The following is a 19,614-nucleotide window of genomic DNA, read 5'->3' on the forward strand; positions in this document are numbered from 1 at the left end:
TCCCAGCTCCCTCCTCCCCTTCTTACCGCCCTTTGTGCCATGGCCTAGATGGATAGAAGAAAGCGCTCGCTTGCTGAGACAGCGCTCGGACGACCATTTTGACTGCATATGATGGGCAGACCTGCAGGGGGAGGGTCTAGCTCCCAGACATCCCCCTCCCTAGACATATAACGAGAAAGAATAAGGAATTACTTCACAACGGTCGGTGTCTCGCATCGTCAAAGTATGAAGGGTGGGGTGGAGAGAGACGATTGAAGTCGCTAATGGCCATCACCACCTTTAGTACAAGATGCAGCCCGCATTGAGTTCATATTAGGCTGCGCAGAACTGGGCCTCTGTCAGACATGTACTAAGAATCCAAATGACAGATCGGTTATTAGTGCTTCACATTGGGTTGAGCAGCGTCAACTACCTGCCGTCCTGCTGGCCGGGACGAAACCCGGGCTCAGATCATCACGGCAGGGAAAGGATAGAGCATTTGGTATGTGGATGAATAAATAAAAGTAGACGTGAGAAGTTGCTTCTCTCTCATTTCCGCTGTCTCTGAGCGCGTCCCTGATGCAGCTAGATAGGTGGCCAAACTCCATACCCATCTATGCAATATGAGATACAAATGACCAAATCAAACTGTAGGTATCTCTTGCTGTAAACTAGTCCCGGCACGAAAATATGATGCCCCTTATCTCTCTCATCAGGCCCTCGAAAAAAAAGCAAACCCATAGGAAAAACCAAATTGAAACCGTGCGCGCGCGCACTCCAGAAACAAGACCAGTGGTATATCCCCGCCAACCAAGTGTTGGTTCCCAAATAAAAGACTTGAACAGTAACAATCGAGAGTTGCCTCTCTAGCCCGGATTGGTCGATGCCAGGCTTCTCGCGCCCGACACCTCCACTGGGCATTGTCTTTCTTTTCCCCCCCAAAAAGCCCCCCAAAAAGTGATCAAAAGCCAACGCCCCTCGAGGTCATCTCGAGTCTATGCATTGTCCCATTCGTGCATGCCGCCAAGTAGCACGCTGTCAAGAAAAGCAGAGCTTAAAACAAAAACACCCCCTAGTCCCAAATCCCTGATTCCGTATGCCGTACCGTGGCCCTGTGCCGTCCGAGGCCCTGTTCCTTCTATATCCGTGTTGTTGTTGCTGTGTTTCGCCCTGTTCCTCCCTGAAGTGTCCTAATGCTGTGTTGACAAGAAAAGGCCGTTTGGCCATAAAAACAGTTTGTGAGAAGGGTCGTAATTCGTGAATCGACAAGAAACCGATAGTTTCTCTATACTCTCGCAGTTAAGAGATAACCCCTTTCAATCGTTGATACGTAAAAGTATGTCGCTGCGTGGTGTGTTCAATGAACTCAACACCAAGTATGCTCTAATTAAGAGGTACTTGTTCGGAGGAAGTCGCAGCTTCGAGATCACCTTGCGATTTCTCATCGTATGTCTTCTGTGTGGGGATGCGGAGGGCCAGGAATGCTCCTGCAATAGTAACAAGGGCACTGAACCACCAGGCAAGGCCCGAGTAGCCCGTATCAAGGCCGAAGGCGTAAAGCATGCCCGAAACTGCGGGCGCGAGGGCGCGGCACAAACTCGCCGTAGACGCAGCAACGCCGTTGATTGTTCCGGAGCTCGTTGGCTGGGCGCGGCATCGGCAGTGAGCATGGCGTTGCTGGGGTACGCGAGGCTCGAGAAAGTCGACTTCCAGACAATGATGAAGCAGATACCGACCATGCGTAGGTTATCGGGCAACAAGACAAGGTATGGCGTTACTAGGTAAAGCGCGAAGTAGGCCACAGCCACGAGTTGGAATACACGGAGGTGACCCAGGCGCCCAATAGCGAAAGGGACGAGGGAAGGCGTTAATCAGCATCGAGTAAATGCCCTGGCCGCTCATGAGGACGCCAGTTTCCGCTGTGCTGAATCCGAATCCGCCCACGAATTTGAAGGGCAGCGCCATGGGCTTGGGCGGGTTTGGCGCTTCGGTGGCAAGGAAAGTTGGCAACAGGGAATCAAATGTCATTGTGTGGCTATAGAATAGTTAGCAAGAGAACCTATTTGCTCGGTTTCATAAACCTACAATGCAAGGATTCCGAAAGCAGCTACGTTGAGTATCACAGGGCGGGTGAATTTCTTCGAGCTTGTTGCATCTGCCGAGGTCGTCTCATCGAGGCTGAGGGTCTCGGGTTGCTCAGCAATCGGTCGGACGGTATTGATGCGCGGTGAATTCGCCGGCGAGTTCTCGGTAGTTCGGTATCCGGGTAGCTGCTCTTCGGGAGCCAGGAGAGGCTGGTACTCGGACGCTGAGGAGAATTCCGAGTCACGTTCAGAACCAGTCTTCCACGATAAAAGACCCGAGGCCTTGGCGGTGATCCAGTTGCCGAGTTCCACTCCACGATCCTGTTGTCGTTTCTTTTCGTAGTGAGTCTCCTCGAGGAAGAGGAATCCAGTGACCACTCCGACCAATACAACGAAGGCGCTGAACAAATTGGGGAGGAGGTATGGGTAAACCTCCCAGATCGATCCTTTGGCAAACACATTAGGGTAAGTTTCACAAGGCTTTGCAAGAGCTCCACCGATCATAGGGCCGATAATCGATCTTTTGAAAGCAGTCAGTGAGTAGTCCATCGTGGATTCGGGGTGGAAATGACTAACCCGATACACCAGACAATTGGCATCATGGTGAAGGCACGCGCTATGGGCTGTTAGTCACTTTGAACCGGCACTTCTGCGGGGAAACACTCACGTCGATGCTCTTTGGCAGTTACTAGTTCGGTCACAGTAGACTGGAGGACTCCCATGTTGCTATGCCGGTGTTAGCATGGCCTTCCTCGAGATTGAAATGAATGTTTGTACTGACCCATTGAGCAGGCCTCCGACAGCACGCGCTGCCAGTGCTACCCAAAGGTTCTGCGCGAATCCAAAGATCAAGACGCTGATAGCGGTACCAATGAGGCCAGTGAGTAAAACGGGTTTGCGGCCAACTCTGTCGCTCAAGCGACCCCAGAGGAAGCCCGTTGAGAACTCGGCAAAGGTGAATGCTGATGTCACCAAGCCTGCATAGAACGAGATTTTGTTGTGATCTTCCGTAATGTGGAAGTCCTTGACCATGTAGTACACATAGGGAAAGATTCCCATGAATGCGATGGGCTCGCAAATACGGCAGATGGCTGGCAAGATATTAGCTTTGGGCCCGCTGAAGAGATCCGCAATGAGTCGGGTCAGTCGTGCTGAACCGCGCAACATACCTAACACAAGCATCTGTTTCCTCGGGAAAGGAGGCGTTAGGGTCTGTACGGGAAGAAGGGACCCTTTCGGGAGACCCCGAGCTTCAGGTGTAGTCATGATGGCGATGGAGGCTGATTTTGTTTGTGTACGGGCAGCATAGAAGGTTCAAGCTGGAGAAAAACAACAGCCTGAAGGTCCACGCGGAGGTGTTGTTTAGGCCACAGGCCTTGGAGCTGTGCACGGGATGGCTGATGTGGTTGTCCTACGGTTCTTCTGGTGTGTAGGCGCCGGGCTGGGATATCATCGACGTCCAGTGGAGGGCGGCGGGAGTAACAGGCGGTTTGAAGTTGACGACTGGCTGCTTGCTAGTATGAAATAGGTGAGCAGCGATGGCGGCCTCCAAGCAAGAACGGGGTGGAGGATGCAAGGCAACAACTAGGTGAGAATATATCGGAATCTTTGGAAAGATGGAAAGGAAGGCCAACAGACTACGACGGATCGAGAAAGACGGGATAATATGTATAAGTAGTCGGTCGTGGGGAGTGGAGTCCGTAGGGCAGAGCTACATGTCAGTCAAACAAGGAGTGTGAGGTACCATGCGGATAATAAATTGGTTTTCCTGTAAGATTGAACCGGCGGTGACAGGATCCAGAAAAGCAAGCGAATGTGAGACTTGAATAGACGATCCTCCCCCAGGTACAGAGGTGCCGGGTACTGCTGGGTGTCCCCGGTGAGTGAGGCGATAGTCTCTAGAGTGGCATGGGAGCGAGGAGCCTCTGGAACTGGTTCCGTACCACTGGTTTCGCTGTGGAGCCCATAGCTCGTTTGCATGTATTACTTGTGGACAGCGAGGTACAAGTTATTATGGATGGGTGTATGCCGGTGCTAGCACCAAGCTGACGTAGGAGTCATCTTCTCCTAACAAGCCATGCTGGGATCCGGCTATAGAATGAGAATCCCCGGTCAAGAATGACAGGGCGGCCGGTGGAAACATCGTCTTAACCACATGGATTGGATAAGTGGGTTGGACCTCAGGACGTTGAGGGTGATCCCTGTAGACCGTGGCCGATGGGCTTCGACTTGCTTTTGACCAGGGGTTGGCTCGCTGCCAGCACCGGGGTGAGGAAGAAAAAAAAGTATGCGCCAAACCTCGGACGATTAACAAAGATGGAGACACAAATTAAGAGTTCCCCCTAACCTGCATGCTAAAAAAGAAACGAGGAATACAAGAGGAATAAACCCGCCAGCCCCGCGCTTTCCCTAAAGGGGCAGCACCCCTTCCATGCAACCTGGACTTGGTAATCACATCGATCAGGAGGGAATCTCATTGGGCAGCCCAGTCAGTCACATCCCGGCACATCCAGTGCGTCCATGGTGGATCACCATACGGGGTGGAGGATCTGAGAGCGGACTACCTACAGTACAGCAACTCTGTCTTTCTGTCCTGACCTGTCCTTTACTGTCCCAGAAGTCCAGGCGGTGAGGGAAGTAATCGCAACGATGCTGGGCTCGGATGCAGTCATCCTCACGGGACCACGCCGTATGTCGTGGCAGCCTGTCCATCGGGAAGTTGGACTTTAGCAGATCAGAGCAGCTTCGGATCAGTGACCGAGGGCGCGCGCCTGTCCTGCACGTGCTGCTGCCGTAGCTGTACGAGCCCGGGAGGGAGCGAGAGATCTTGCCATCAATTCGTGTAGCATGCCCGACTAATAGCTTCCGTTAGTCGTGTCGTGGCTTGTGGAAGGGAGTCGGCACCAATCCCAAGGATCATTGACGTAACAGGCCGTGGTGCGTGGGCTGCCGTACCAGCCGAAAAATGGCCCGCCATGCTTTGCATAGCCAGGGAAACAACAGGTATTCGATGTGCGCGCATGTAACATTGAAAATACGGTATGTTAGGTAGGGTTTTCTTTTCGCTGCCAGACGGGACTTTCTTGGGTACTGGTACCAGAAGCCCATGAACATCGCCTGTTGGTTGGCTGAAAATAAAATAAAAGCTGACTGGACTGATTTGATGTGAGCTGGCAGCTACCGACACCGACCGCTCTGCCTCCCCCCATCCCCCCATCCAGTACCCTCAGGTAGCGTCGGGACTTTAGGGAGCTCCAGTCCCTGAAGTGGCCTGAAGTGGCGCAGCTGCCAACAGACTCTGACGCATCGGACTGGAATATCTGGGTTGGCCAGCAATTACGAGCGAGCAGCGAGGAGCGAGCAAGCATGCCATGATATCCAAGCTCTCCGATTCGGTGGTTGGGTTGCTGGTTTGAAGTATCATGTCGCACAAGATTTCATGATGCACCTGGTCTTGTCATGGCGGTCTGCCGGCAATAATCTGTCGGCCGGTTTTTGTTTTATTTCTTCCTCAAATTGGGAGATCATCGACGAACCTTAATTTAGCTCATATAACTTCGGTGTGAGGAGACGGAAAGAAAGAACGAAAGAAAAAAAAAGTCAGGTCTGGAGAGGTTTCGCTCCTGCGATTCTGTATTTGAGGTATACATGAGTAAATATAGATAGATATAGGGTGTATAGCAACTGCATACCAGACTATATGTACCTCTTTCTTCGCTTCCGCCTCGCGACTGGAGCGTCCCTCCAACTGCTATCGTCGGGTAGAGAAATCCCACCCTTGGTATGCCCTTTCGGGGGATTTGAGCTTACTTTACCCCAGGCTGCACCACCACATACATCCCGCATGGGTTTGATGTCTTATCTGGCACTAACAAACGACTTAGGACGGATTTGTGAGTGTAGAGAAACCCATACCCAGTTGCCGCCTCTCTTCTGCCAGCCCTGCATTGTCCCTCTGGCATCCGATGAATAGCTATTGTGAACAGCTGAGATGTCACAGAGGATGTGTTCAATTGATCTCGGGCCGAGACACTGAGGTGGCCAGGCAGTATTCTTAGTATTGTGCAACCAGTGCCGCAATTCGATACTACCATTGATCTCTTGACCCCGAGTATTTGAACGGCGAGTTGCATCCAAAGTCCGGTCTCGTGCTCGTTACCATGTTTTGTCTTTTGACGGGTTCGCGACGCGTAGAGTATTGGTGTACCTGATCTACATCGTACATACTGATGTACCTAACAGCCGTCTTCAGCTCTCAAACCCTTGCCCATTAGCTGAACTCGCGTGGCCCTGTTGGGGTTGTAATATGAAAGGCATGGCCGATAACCACCGTGGCTTGCTGGGTAAGATGAAGTATTGGTTCTACATTGACCACCACTGCCAGCCCTTCGCATACTCAATCCACCATATTCACTGCCGTCTTGTCGGTAGCCAGGCATATCCCGCGGGATCTCAGCAACCCAGCCAAGGTTGTTTCCTCCGGGGTTAGGTCATTCTTGGTAAATCTACGGCTGCGTATGTACTAGTATGGGTTCTGTATGCGAATCCCGGTACGGATAGCCCGCTTCTACGAGGGAGGAGACCTACTACTGCAACTCCCGGCCGTCTTTTGAACCGGGGAAGCAGAAGAAACGAAAAGCCAAATGATCTGGCAGATTTCCTCGCTTGATTGTCGGATGATTTGGGCGCCTCATCAAATTTTCGCATCGGTAAACGAGTTTCAAAACAAAAACCTGATAAGCTTCTTTCGAGAAGAGCCCCTAGCGTGCAATGCTTGGTCGTGAGGTTGCATGTACTGTACTGAGTGTACACTCACAGAGCTGCGGCGAATCAGCATCGAAGCATGCCCAGAGAGCCCGGGGAAGCGTCGCTGAAGTGCCGGCAGTGATCGCCACGTTGCTGCGTGCAGGAGGGAGTTATTTTAATGCAACGCTATCAACGCAGTGGCAGCCCGACCGACCACCGAGCAGGCAGTCAGGATGTAGGTAGAAGCAGGAAGGTAGGCAGGAGGGTACGTACAGTACTGCCACACCAGCAGCCAGCTATCCCCTGCTCATTGTGTGACAGGAACAGCTCAACGGGGTCACACCCAAGTTCAAGCCACCATCTTTGGAATAACTGGGGTTTCGTGTTTGGTGGAGATTCGGCCTCCCGTTCTTTTCCTTCGACAGCTTCCATACAGAGTAGAGAGTACATACAGCAGGTATGTACGTACACATCTACATACATGCATACATACATGCATACAGTACAGATGTACAGCAATGCGCCGATAGCACGAGCATAGAGCATGAAAAGCAAAAGGCGCCCTGTGCACGCTGGAGTCCCTGTGCATTGTACCGACTGCACCGCAGCAGACTGGAGCAACTGTGACGAAACACGGCGGGCCAGGAGGAGAGAACTATGATTCAATTTTCCAAGGGGCTCGGTAATAGCTCCGTTCTAGAATGATTCTATCAGTGGAGCTAGCGACTGGAGCCCTGCGCACCTCATTTCCATTTTCTGCTCATGTTCATTTCTTCCAATATCGTATCCATTGGCGTTTGAGGGCAGCTGGGTTCATCCCCGGAAAGCCGAACGACCAGGCTGTCGCAAGTTCGTTCAACGCGCTTCAGGGTCTCTTGCATCATGTATGGCGATATTTGCAGCATTGACCGTTATTACTAAGTCGGAAGGCGGAATGGGGGAATATATAGAAAACACCACCATGCAGCATGTATGTATGTATGTATGTATGTATGTATGTGTGCCTGTCGATCAATTGCTCGCTACTGTACGTGTCTTCGTATCCTCCCCACTGTATGTATATAGCGTGCATATGCGAGTAGTTGTCGGGTTGATTGCCAATATCGACCATCTTTACGCATGTTGTCATTGTCCTTCTTAAACACGATACGATCGCCGGATCCTGACTTGGGGCCAACCAACAATCTAAAAGATCCGTTTCAGCGCAGGCTGTCTGAGCTTGCTTGTCTTAGTCGCCCCTTTTTGCGGACCCGTCTTTTCCTCGCATAGCTTAGTGATCATCTGACTGGCGAGGATTCCAGGTAAGGGAAGCCTTGTCTGGCCTTGATGAGATACTTAGGTTGGCCACCAGGGTCCCTGGGGATTGGAGACGTATCATGGCGGGCAGCCAGGACGGAACGAAGCCACAGCAAGGCAGGTGGCAGGAAGAAAAGATGCAAGAAGAATGCAGATCATGAGATGTCACAGTTGGTCGATCGCGCTGAAGAAACGGTGCCTGTTGGCTGTCGGGTGTTGTCAGGTGAGGCAGGGTGGCCTAACCAAAAGCGCAGCACCAATTGCAGTCGAGCAAGCAAATGCCAACCCACCTGCATGCGTTCATCTGTTCCTCCTCACGCATGCATGTCATGCAGCTTTGAGATGCACACTCGGAGAGCTATATCGAACCAGCATCCGGGGAGAGGCTCACTCGCTTCTTTCCTTGTCCCTGAACCCTGTTTGCCTGCCAAGGTGGTCAATCAATCCCATCAACTCCTTACTCCTTACTCCGTATCGACTGACTGACTGAGGAGAATTAAGTTTTATCGAAAGAGAAAAAGACACAGAGAGGGGCCGAGAGCCAACGTAGGCCCCCGCACTTGTCGAGATTCAATGCGCACTGCCATGACATCCTCACCATTCAGCCATGATTTGAGGCTTTTGACCAGATTGCTCCAAAGCTTAATCGCGTTCTATTTTTACTCTCCCTGATTCCCTGGATATGAAATATTCAATTTGCAGCACGGGAACAGCAATGGAAGCAGCCGAAGTGCGGACGAGGGATCTGAGACAGATGTCCATTCAATTGCGAACAAGGTCACCACTGCGTACACATTTAGTGTTCGAAAGCGGAGGAGAAGCGCACCATTCTTGCTGGGTCTATTTGATTGAGTGGCGCTTAGCTGTGACAAGAGAAAGATGGCAACCAGGGTTGGCTTGTCCACGAGCGAAGCCCTCATTTTGGCTTGGCTTTGGCTTTGGCTGCCCAACCTACCAACGACTGGACTGGCCTCTTGACTGGATCCGCGGCTCGCCCGGCGGGTTGCCGTTCTCAGAGACTCTTAGACGCGGCACCGGCAAGCCCGAAGAAACAGAACTAGAGCTGCTCCTGGGGCGGGTACCTGACGCTACGAGGAACTCTGGAAAATAAAGGAGAGCAATAGTCATTGGCCAATCACTTTTCACAATCGACTTGTCGCGTTGGTGCGTAAGTTTCGTCTGAAATAGCGTGGGCTCCGTTCTGGGAAGCCGGCAGCGTCCCGAATGGACGGGTTCAGTCCGCCGTTGGATCTGTCTCTTTTCGCTGCGCTCGTCACTGCTGCATAGATTAATAAGAAGCTTCTGCTAGCGCGAGCGAGCACAAATGAAAAAAGGGGCCCGAGTGTGGCTGTCCAGATTTGTGCAACGCTCTTCTGGATGGAAAAAATGTGCAGACTCGCATCCGATCCGCTAACCTAGCTCGTCACACAAACCGCGCTCGGGTTCATGGGAAGACTTACCCGGCTCCCCGGGGCTCTCACATGCCTAGCCTGCCCAGACACACTTCAAGCCAGCCCCTCCCAACTTCTCGAAGCCTGCCGTCCTGCTTCTCCCCCTGCTGCAGCGCCATGAGGGGATCCATAAAAACCTTCCATGCTAGGCTGGGGCCTCCCTTCTCTCCGTGTTCGAGCGGATTGCCAGAATAAGACAGGCTTTGGTTTGCATGGTTCTGTGTGTGTGTGTGTGTGTGCGGTCTGTTCAAGCAAGCAAGCACACGCACTCACTCACTCACGCACACAACACTCACGCGCACACATCTATCCTAACACAGACACACCACATCACCACTTAGCGAGGGATGAGACACGTTTCCTGTCAAGGCGGTGAGAATTCGCATACGTGCGATCCAAAAACTACCACCACCGGGAAGGTATACATGCCCAACGGCCGATTGTTTCGTCATGGTCGAGAGAAGATCCATGACCGACGGGGTTGGTCTAATCGGGACCGCAATTTGATATCTCGGATACTGTCTTGGGCTTGATGTGTCCAAACCAAAACAGCTCGCTATGGGTGGTGTGTGATGGCGGGGTTCTTCTATAAGGCTGCGGCCTCTCACACCACCCGATCGAAAGCTACCTGCCCATACGTGCATCCGAGTCGAAGCCTTGCATGCAGTCTCGGAAGATAACCAGGGCGTGCTTGCGATGACGTTTGAAAGGGTCTCGACTTGGGGTCTCATGCAGGTAAGGGGGAAGGACCCCAAAAAGCAAAAAGCTGGGCGCTCGCAACAAACGGAAAACACACTGAGCCCAGCGGCGGTCAACCTTGTGTCCACTACACTGCCAGCCTATTTTCTTTAATCTTGGTTGCCTGACTTTGGAGTTCCGTTAAGGCAACCTCGCCTGGGTTACACAGCTTCCCGCCTGACAGAGACTGTAGCGCACTGGTGAGACGATCTCTGTGCCCATTCTCCAGTCTCATGCCGTCGGGGAATACTGCGACAGCTTCCTGGTGCGAGGCAGGTTGCATCCACGATGATCTGAGCGACACCAGGTCACAGGTGGAAGAGACAGCTGCGTCTGGCATCTATGAGTTGGCATACTAACTAGCATACCCGCTCTACCCAAGCATACTCACCCGGTCCTGCCTGCGCCAATCAAAAATCTTGGCCGACAATGATATGGGCCACCCCTTTCAAGTCGGTGGGATGCCGGTGGAGGTTGAAGATGTGAGTGACTGGGCAGTGCCAATCAACCGTCCACCCCAAATTGGAGGTCGGCGACATCGGCACCTTTCTTGCACCCTCGTCATGTCCAACAAGTACGGCTTTATATTGATGGCACAGGCGCTTCGTCGTCGTTGATGCCCGACAGTCCAGTCCCGCTCACCGGTGAACTTAAGCTGCCAGTCCAGCAGGTTTTATTTCGGGTTCTGACTTTTCGTATCCGACAAAGTTGTCAACTCGTCTACGATGAATACCTATGGCGAGCAGCTCTCAGATGTGGAAGGGGGCTATCTCGGCTGAACGCGGCCGAACGAGGTATTTTGGGGCATGCTTTTCTGTTGGCTGAGATTGCCTTGACATGTCACAAAACGGGTTCGAGAAACGCCGGCAAACCTTCTTTCATTGGTGATATTCATGATGGTATCCAAACATCCAGTCAAACTCAATCCCAGGACTTGATACGTCAACCCGGCGTGGTTGTCAAGCTCACGGCCACCTTCGGATGTGAGGCTTTCAAGCTGCGCTCCGCCAGGGGTGAAGCCCGACATGGTGTGATGCTGGGCACTTTATTGTTCTAACGGTCCTGTGTCGCAATCCGGTGGTCCGTGTCAACTGACAATCTATTCCAAAGTAGTCTGGCTACATGCACGTAGGCGTTACTGTGTTGTTCGGGTGTAAGAAAGGCAGCGCTATTATCATGGCCTGACGTGAATTCAAGACCCGTGCCAATCTGGGCCTAGGGTAAGCCAGTTTCGTGGGTTGGGGATCAGAGAGGTTGCATACCCATGTCGTCGGCGACGGATCTGTAGGGTATATTAGCGGCAGAGTATGGGCATTGAATCAGAAAACACGTAAGATTTGCATGACAGTTCTTCACCGGTCTCCTTGGTGGTGTGCTGGCCAACTAGACGAGCGCAAACCTAGCGCAGACAAGATTATTATTACCATTATGTCCTCAGGCCACACTCGCACCGCCATGTCCCCGGGCCACGGGAGGGACGTGTCGGCCCGTCACTTCCTTGACCACAACTTCATGCTACCACGTCGTGCACTGCACTGCATGGTGACCAATTGGATCCAGGCCTGACATGTCACAAATAGACTCTGCAAGCATGGCACATTTCCTATTACGGTCTCCAAGGCCAGTGATTGATTTATATTGATTATATCCGAGATGGATAAGGCGCAGCAGCGCCCTCGTAGGCCACATATCTCACCTCAAGCGGCACGGTTAGCTTCAACAACGGCGATCAGGTACGCCCACATTTGCACAAATCAGAAGTTTTGCTCCCCGTATAGGTATTCGGCCAAGATAGGCTTACTCTTGAGATGAGGACACCGGTCACTTTTAAGGCCAATGAAAGACACGTAAGTGACATGGCTTCGACTGACGGTGTGTATACAACAAATGTCATCTGACCCTTTTCGAGGCTGGCGAGGCTGGCAGCTGGGCCATAGACAAGACAAGAAATCAGCATGGGTCTTTGACTAGGGTTAATGATTTCTGACGACAATCTGACGTTTCACACATACATGAGTTCTGTTCCAGGGTGGATTGCACCAGAGAGACGACATTGCAGTTGACTCACCGAGCCCGTGACTGAGAAGCCGATTTAATTGGATCGTGACCTTGTAAGGAGCCCTTTATAAGAAGGCGTGGGCTATTGATAAGAGGGAGTGCCAGCTGGGGCCTTCACGATCCGGTGAACGACCCCGCTCCTCTCTTTCCCTCCAGCTTACACTTACACTGTATGGGTGGACTTGTGGATCAAGTCGTGACGGCCGAGACGACGCTGACAACCGACTCCTGGGATTACAACTAACCCCGGCGCATTGCACCATGGGAGATATCGCCCCGTGTGTGTTTTGTGTGTTGGCCGCCACAGGAGCGGTCGAATGTCATGTCATGCTCGGCTCACCACCGCAGTACCATGTCTCAGGTTGTGGTCGATGGTGAAAGTACTGTACAGACGAGTACGGTGGAGGGAAAGGCGCCAGCCAACCTTGGAACTTCATGCCGTGGCTGGACAACAACAGCAAGAACAACAAGAGCAGCATCGCAGAGCGGTGGTCATATCAGCCAGCCCACGGGATGCAACCCCGGCCAGCCTGCTGACCAAACCAAGTATGTGCCCCCCGCGTGTGAGATGGCCGTCATTCATTGCTAACGAACAAGACGACCTGAAGGTGCCAGCACCCAAAGAGACAATTCGCCCGTACCGGTCGGCCCCGGATCTAGCGGTTCCCAAGCCTTGGCAGAGTGCGGTACCGTCGCATCGGAGGCTCTACTAACATATCCAGACCCCGGCCACCGCAGGGCTACTTGGGCTATGGCACAGACCATGCCCCCCCTCCATGTTCCACGCTCGCTGTTTAAGATTAGGGAAACCCGATTTTCAGCAGGAGCATATCTTACTCGATCAGGCAATATGGATCTTGCAAGGCCTGGCTCCTCCTCCCCGGGCAGCCAGCTAGCTCGAAGAGGGTGTCTTCCAGGACCTAAGCCTTATGAGGTATGCGGACGGGAAGATAGATCCCCTGGAACTAGTTGCGCTTAGCGATCCAAACTAGGTGTGTCACCTAGGGCTGCCAGGAGGATATCCTTCTCTTGGAAGCTAATAACGCCAAGCCAATGTCAACCTCCTGCCATGGTCCCTCACTGGAGGGCTTGGTCCTTCCTAGGCAGGCACATTGGCCTGCCCCGGGGGGACCACTGGACAGGAGCTCAAATTCGGGGGGCTCCGCCCCCAGCAGCAGATCAGCCACAACGTCCTTGACCTGGGCTGTAGCCAAGTCACTGACGAATGGCCTATTCCTACCGGAGGAAAAGCTGCATCACACCGCTGCAGTCATGCCTCACTTTGGATGCTCTCAGACTAGGTAGAAACCCCCGTATGGCTGAGCGATTTTTGTTCTCTTTTATCAAGCGGTGGACCGAGATGCCATTGGACGGTAGGAGAAGGCTCATACCAGTCGCGCACCAGGCAGAAGTACCTGTGCCGTCCTGGTACAGCAGATTTTGAGGGGCGATCCATGCATTTGGATCATGGACTGGATGGTGTACAATCAACCCTCATGATATCTGCGGCCTCCGCCAGTCTGCTGGCGTGACTGCCTCATGTAGGCTGAGCATCCCATGCAGACGTCGCTGACAACGTCAATATTGCCCCACGGCCTTGCTATTCTAGGGAGAGGGCAGTGTGAGAAGTCATATGATCACCTAATTTCATTGTCCGCCCACCCCCTGCTAATATCGAGTGGTGTCGGGGATGAGAAGAGGAGGAAAGCATGTAGCATTGAATGTTAGTCCTGGACGAATCTGTTTTAGTATCATGCAGCAGTTCGCGAAGTGCACCCCCGGGAGAAACGTAGCCCTTCCATTCCGCCCTGCTACTACGTGTGTTTCTAAGCATGATGCTTGGACGACTAGGACATGGGCAACTTTGCCTTTTGGTGGAAAAGCCGTGCGTCCGACGCAGACATATAGCATTCCAACGCCTGTAACCCCTCATTTGTTGACCGGCGCATCCGAAAAGGCTGGTGTGCTGTGTCGGGAGGTTTGAAAGATGGATTCAGGTGCTCCAGAACCACACGGGTTTCCTGCTAAAACGATAGACGTCACCATGCGATGAGCTATATTTTCGGTATGTAAGCACGCCCTCGAACAACAGTTGCTCTCGCTACACCACCAGAAGCAACACGAAACGAAAGATAAATAATTGACGTGACTCACCCCGCACGCCCGAATCGGTTCTCACCAAGACGGCACCTACAGATATTCTCTTCAATGCATTTTTTTATATATCGACAGCGCTAAACAAAGCCTCTCCAGGGCTGATCCCCTTTGTACTCGTTTCCAGAAGGTACATTGGCGTCGTTCAAGGACCCGACAGAGTGGGATCAACCTTATGTGACCAACAGCACAGAAACACTGCATTATGTGGCGGTAAGATATCGGGCCACTAGGGAGAATTGCCGCATGGCTATTATACTTGATTGGGATTGGACCAACCGAAGTACCGCCCAGGGAGCTCGTAGACTCGTTTCTTCTTGGGCAAGCCACGGAAGACTGGTCGAGATGAGAAGCAGGTATGTGCTGTCACTGAGATAGCTTTCTCGCATGTCCGGCGCAATGGCTTGGTTGCCTCTTTGCGGTGGATGGATGTAAGGCCTGAGAAGTCTCAAGGGCGAACGAGCGGAGGGCGGCGGCATGTTGGTAGGCGGTATACTGGCTGACCACCACCTGGGAACGTAGCCGGCGTTCCGCCCGATGGGATTGGTGGCACAAGCTGGTCGCCTCGGGCGCTTCCCCGCTTTTCTGCCTTCTGTAGCACGGCAGGCAGGCAAACATTGCAAACGTGAAAGGGGGCGCGCCCGCATATTGCTGCGCATATCAGGCTACCCCCACGGCAAGGGCCGACCTGGTATCGCAAATCGACGTGTCAGTCTGACGCGGACATGTGCGCGAGGGACTATTGCCAATTGCCTTGCAGCGCCCTTGCTGACAACTGCCCAAGTACTGTCTAGCGAGACGTCAACATGCGGCATGAGCGAGACGTGGGAAGCGAGAGCGATAGGGCTACAGGAGCCTGCCTGCTCGCGCGCAGTACGCAGGCTAGGCAGGGCAAACAAAGCAGCGAAACCACGGCCACATTCCGAGCCGGTCGTGGCACCCGACTTGCTGTCAAGCTAATATGCGGCAGGAAACCCTGGAACCCTGATCCACCAGCCGCTTGAGCATATGCGAAACCCCACGCCGAGTCAGTGGATTACTCAACTGTCCCGGCAGAACGACATGCCATCTTGTTTTCCTCCATGTGTAGAGGACATATTGGTGAGCCGCCGGCGCTGCGGCCGTTGCTTCCGGGCAGCAGCAATTGACGTCAGCCATGCTACCCATCTTCCCTTGCGTCCGCAGCGTCGGACTCTGCGGTGGTTGGCACGGATGGATATACTCGTGCAACTCGCTGTTACATTCCGGCCTGGGTTGACAAGTCACTTCCTCCTGTCTTGTCTCCATGTCGTTGAAAGTAGCATACGGCTCTTACCTAATGACATTGGACATATCTTACCACTTCGACGCTCGCTCACCACGCCAAAGTCTAAGCCGAGCTAGAGCCGCATCAAAGCGGCTGCATCCAACCTGCCACCTGCCTTGTAAGGGTCCACACCACACACAATCAACCGGGCGAGCTCAGGTTTTCTGTCATGTTTTCTATCATTTCTATCATGATTCCCTGCGTGCCTGCCGCGACACCAGACTGTACATGTATGCCCGGTCGAACAGCAGAGAGCAGAGGCACTTCCATTATTCGGCCATGTCGTGGTGTCCAGGGCGGACCCCGTGACAAACTAGATACCCGGGGAACCCACGCGACGACCCAGGGCGCTTTCCCAACTAAGCAAATCGCGAATCCAAGATCCGCTTTTAAGTGGCGAGAACGATCCGTCTCGGCCTTTGGATTTGGATCGATGACTGGTTTAATCTAGTTTTTTTCCCACCCGCCTGCCGTGCCTCATGTAGTCAAAGGTCTGAGCCGAGTCCGGAGCCAGTAGTAATGATTGATTATATGTACGCCGCTCGGCTCATCTTGCCTAACCATTCTTACGAATCTGTGTAACGACAGCAGCGTATCGAGGCATATTCGGCGGAGACACTGTACTGTAGCTTCGAGTGGCGCTTTTTGGGCTTTTTTTTTTGGATTGCGTGCTGTGGAGAATTCTAGTCTTTACGGGGCGGCTCTCTTCATTCCTTCCCGCCGTCAACGGAAGCCCGTGTCCTCGGGATTCTCCTGGCTCTGTCGCAAAGCTCCGCCGAGGATACCGCGACCTCCGTCTCACGCAGGAATTGCGTCACGTGAGCCCGATGGCTTCCGAAATACCCCCGAGAAGGGCACCCGCCTCCACGATGATGTGGAGGCCGGGGCCGGCAGCCGCAAGCATGGCGGTTTTGCGTCGTTCCTCGCCGTGGAAGACGGCGTCGTGTACAAACCGGGGCTCGAGAGCAACCCGCGCTGGTACCAGAGGCTTCTGGATGCTGGGGTCGAGGACAACGGCGTCAAGCCCGTGCCTGTCGAAAGCCGGACCGACACAAGATACCACAACCTCTTCACGGTCTTCTCGACGGCTCTACTCTGTGTTTTGCCGTATGTTGCTGCGGCGCCCCTTGCCTCCCCCTTCTATCTTGGCTACGTAAGTGCTGACCTAACCTGAAAATAGTATTCCTACCGGCATGCTAGGCACCACGGCATTCGGCATGAGTTTGCGGGATGCGTCCTTGACCATCCTGTTCTTCTCACTGCTTTGCTCGATCCCACCCGCCTACATGGGCTGTGGTGGTTACAAGACCGGCATGAGACAGCTGGTGCAAGCCAGGTACTCGTGGGGTCTATACATCGTGACCCTCCCCCTTCTCCTGAATGCGGCAACCGTGACCGGCTTTACCCTCATTTCCGCCATCGTCGGAGGCCAGACCATCGCCGCCATCAACCCGGGTCATGTGAGCGTCGACGTCGGCATCATCATCACCATTCTCATCGGCTTCGGCGTGTCTTTCTTGGGCTTCCGAGCCCTGCACGCGTGGGAGCGATGGAGTTGGATCCCCAACCTGATCGCCTTGGTCATCACGGTCGGTTGCGGTGGCAAGTTTCTCTTCAACCAGGCCGAGACTGAGCCCGTCACTGCACCACAAGTCGTTTCCTATGCTGGCTTGATCGCGGGATACTTCATCACATTCGGTGGCACTGCGTCCGACTATTCCGTTTACTACAACCCGAATGCATCCAGGTGAGTGATTGGCCAGCTTCGATCGCCCACACAAAGCCTATTGCTAATTTCGATGCAGAGTTAAAATCTTTAGCTACATCTACATGGGTCTCCTCACCCCTTCGGTCCCGTTGCTTGTTCTTGGAGCGGCTATGGGCGGCGCCGTACCCGTGGTTCCAGGCTGGGCCGATGCATACAGCTCCTACGGCGCAGGCGGTGTGCTGGCTGCGATGCTCGAGCCCGCCCACGGGTTCGGCAAGTTTGTCCTGGTCTTGTTGGCGCTCAGTGTGCTAGGCCAGCTAGCCATCTCCATGTACTCGATCGCGCTGAACCTGCAGATGCTGGTACCCATCTTCACCAAGGTGCCGCGATACGCCTTCATCATCGTCGTGAGCGTCGTCATGATCCCTATCGGCATCAAGGTGGCCGAGCAGTGGGAGACGTCCCTCGAGAACTTCCTGGCCCTCATCGGCTACTGGGCCGGATGCTTCGACGCCGTCCTGCTCGAAGAGTTCCTGGTCTTCCGCCGCCGAGACTACGCGACCTACGACCATGCCATCTGGAACGTCGGGAGCAAGCTCCCGAGCGGCGCCGCGGCCCTGGCGGCGTCGCTGCTATCCATGGGCTTGGTCATCCCTGGCATGGCCGAGGCTTGGTACACTGGCCCCATTGCGGAGAAGACGGGCGATATCGGGTTTGAGATGGCCTTCTTCGTTACGGGGATATTCTACCTGCCGTTCCGATGGCTCGAGATCAGGTGGAGGGGCCATCTATAGTTATTTACATATGTTGGATAAAAGAGAATGGCGTAGCTTGATGGGCAGATGTTGATTACGAGATAATGTTCACCACGTTAGATGGGTATGTCGAGAGTGAGATAGACAAGACAACATTCAACTGTTGTGCCTATGCGTACCCATAATACATTGAATTGGTAGAATTTTGTTTTTCATGGCCCCTATCGGCACCATAACTTTAGAGAACATTGACTCGGCAATGTCTATTTAGCCACCGAATCAAACACCGGCCTTTGCGATCTTGCCGCATAGGACGACATCCTCCCCAGCGGTATCCAGGCAGTATTCACGAGCCTCCCTGCCGCCGCAGGCTGACCCTCACCGTCTAACCTCCGGGCTGGTGCGACAAAGACGCTACCGCCCCCAAGCCACGTCGGCGCGATGGTGATGATGACGGAGTCGATCAGGTCGGCGTTGGACGCGCCCAGCAGCGAGCTGATGACCTGTCCACCGCCCTCCACCATGATGCTGTCCAGGCCCTCGGCCTTGACGGCGCGAAGAATGGCACGCCACCCCATGAAGAAAGAAGAGGAGGAGGGGTCTCCAAGAGGGATGTACTTGCCTCCCAGCTCCTCGAGAAGCCGTCGGCGCTCCGCGGGCGGCTCGGGCCCCGCCGCGGCGATGAGGATGTAGGGCGCGAGACCGCGGCCAGCGCGCGCGAGCTGCATGACCTTGCTCCGGCTCGTGAAGGCCCAGCGCTGGCGCGGGTCGATGATGATGGGGCGCGGCTGCGGGGTCGCCTCGTTGTCGCCACCGGGGGGCGATCCGACAGTTCAGTCCTGGGTCGTCGGCCAGGGCCGTGCCTACGCCGACGCAGATGGCGGCGTGCCGGCTGCGCAGGTAGTGTGTCATGGCCTTGGACTGCGGGCCGGACAGGGTGGTCCGGGTGCCGGGGGCGAGGGCCAGGGCCGAGTCCAGGGAGGTCGCATAGGTCAGGGTCACGAAAGGCAGTGGTTCTGCGTCAACGCGCTGGGCGCTGGAGGACGGCGAGGCTGTCCGGGCTGCGGGCTTTGGGGGCAGGTGAGGCTCGAGCTTGCGGACGTCAGCCTCTGGGAAAGTTAGGGTTGATTCGCTCATTTCGATGACGGCAACCGGAACCCCCTATTTCTTATCTGAACGGACGGGTGGCTGTCTTACAGCCTCGGGCAATAACTGTCCCGTAAGGACTCGGGTATCGAGAAACCAAAACCAAAGCCACGCCTCGTATAAGCTTAACAGCCACGTATGTTCCGTGGCTGGCCGGACCTACGAAATCTCCCACACCCCGATGCTGATCTGT

At 54.0% G+C, this 19,614-nt stretch overlaps 4 protein-coding genes across 4 annotated transcripts; 2 read left to right on the forward strand and 2 right to left on the reverse strand.

Annotated features, from left to right (window-relative positions):
• Window positions 1-1,362: 1,362 nt before the first annotated feature.
• Window positions 1,363-3,329, reverse strand: PG998_003480 (uncharacterized protein; the record flags this gene model as incomplete). Its single annotated transcript, XM_066870298.1, has 6 exons — window positions 1,363-1,685; window positions 1,758-2,014; window positions 2,065-2,583; window positions 2,640-2,679; window positions 2,731-2,789; window positions 2,845-3,329. 6 exons carry the CDS (start codon window positions 3,327-3,329, stop codon window positions 1,363-1,365), a joined length of 1,683 nt encoding a protein of 560 aa, XP_066734048.1.
• A 9,284-nt stretch (window positions 3,330-12,613) lies between these two features.
• PG998_003481 (uncharacterized protein) lies at window positions 12,614-13,653 on the forward strand (the record flags this gene model as incomplete). Its single annotated transcript, XM_066870299.1, has 4 exons — window positions 12,614-12,630; window positions 12,701-12,898; window positions 12,950-13,286; window positions 13,456-13,653. The coding sequence occupies 4 exons, from the start codon at window positions 12,614-12,616 to the stop codon at window positions 13,651-13,653; spliced, it is 750 nt and encodes a 249-aa protein (XP_066734049.1).
• A 1,659-nt stretch (window positions 13,654-15,312) lies between these two features.
• Window positions 15,313-18,314, forward strand: PG998_003482 (purine-cytosine permease fcy22 protein; the record flags this gene model as incomplete). Its single annotated transcript, XM_066870300.1, has 4 exons — window positions 15,313-15,379; window positions 16,619-16,919; window positions 16,993-17,559; window positions 17,618-18,314. The coding sequence occupies 4 exons, from the start codon at window positions 15,313-15,315 to the stop codon at window positions 18,312-18,314; spliced, it is 1,632 nt and encodes a 543-aa protein (XP_066734050.1).
• A 224-nt stretch (window positions 18,315-18,538) lies between these two features.
• PG998_003483 (bacterial bifunctional deaminase-reductase) lies at window positions 18,539-19,412 on the reverse strand (the record flags this gene model as incomplete). The annotated part of the gene is made up of 2 exons (XM_066870301.1): window positions 18,539-19,075; window positions 19,143-19,412. 2 exons carry the CDS (start codon window positions 19,410-19,412, stop codon window positions 18,539-18,541), a joined length of 807 nt encoding a protein of 268 aa, XP_066734051.1.
• Window positions 19,413-19,614: the final 202 nt, after the last annotated feature.

This window comes from Apiospora kogelbergensis (assembly GCF_038363985.1).
Source record: "Apiospora kogelbergensis strain CBS 113332 chromosome Unknown utg000002l_segment0_segment0, whole genome shotgun sequence".
NCBI lineage: Eukaryota > Fungi > Ascomycota > Sordariomycetes > Amphisphaeriales > Apiosporaceae > Apiospora > Apiospora kogelbergensis.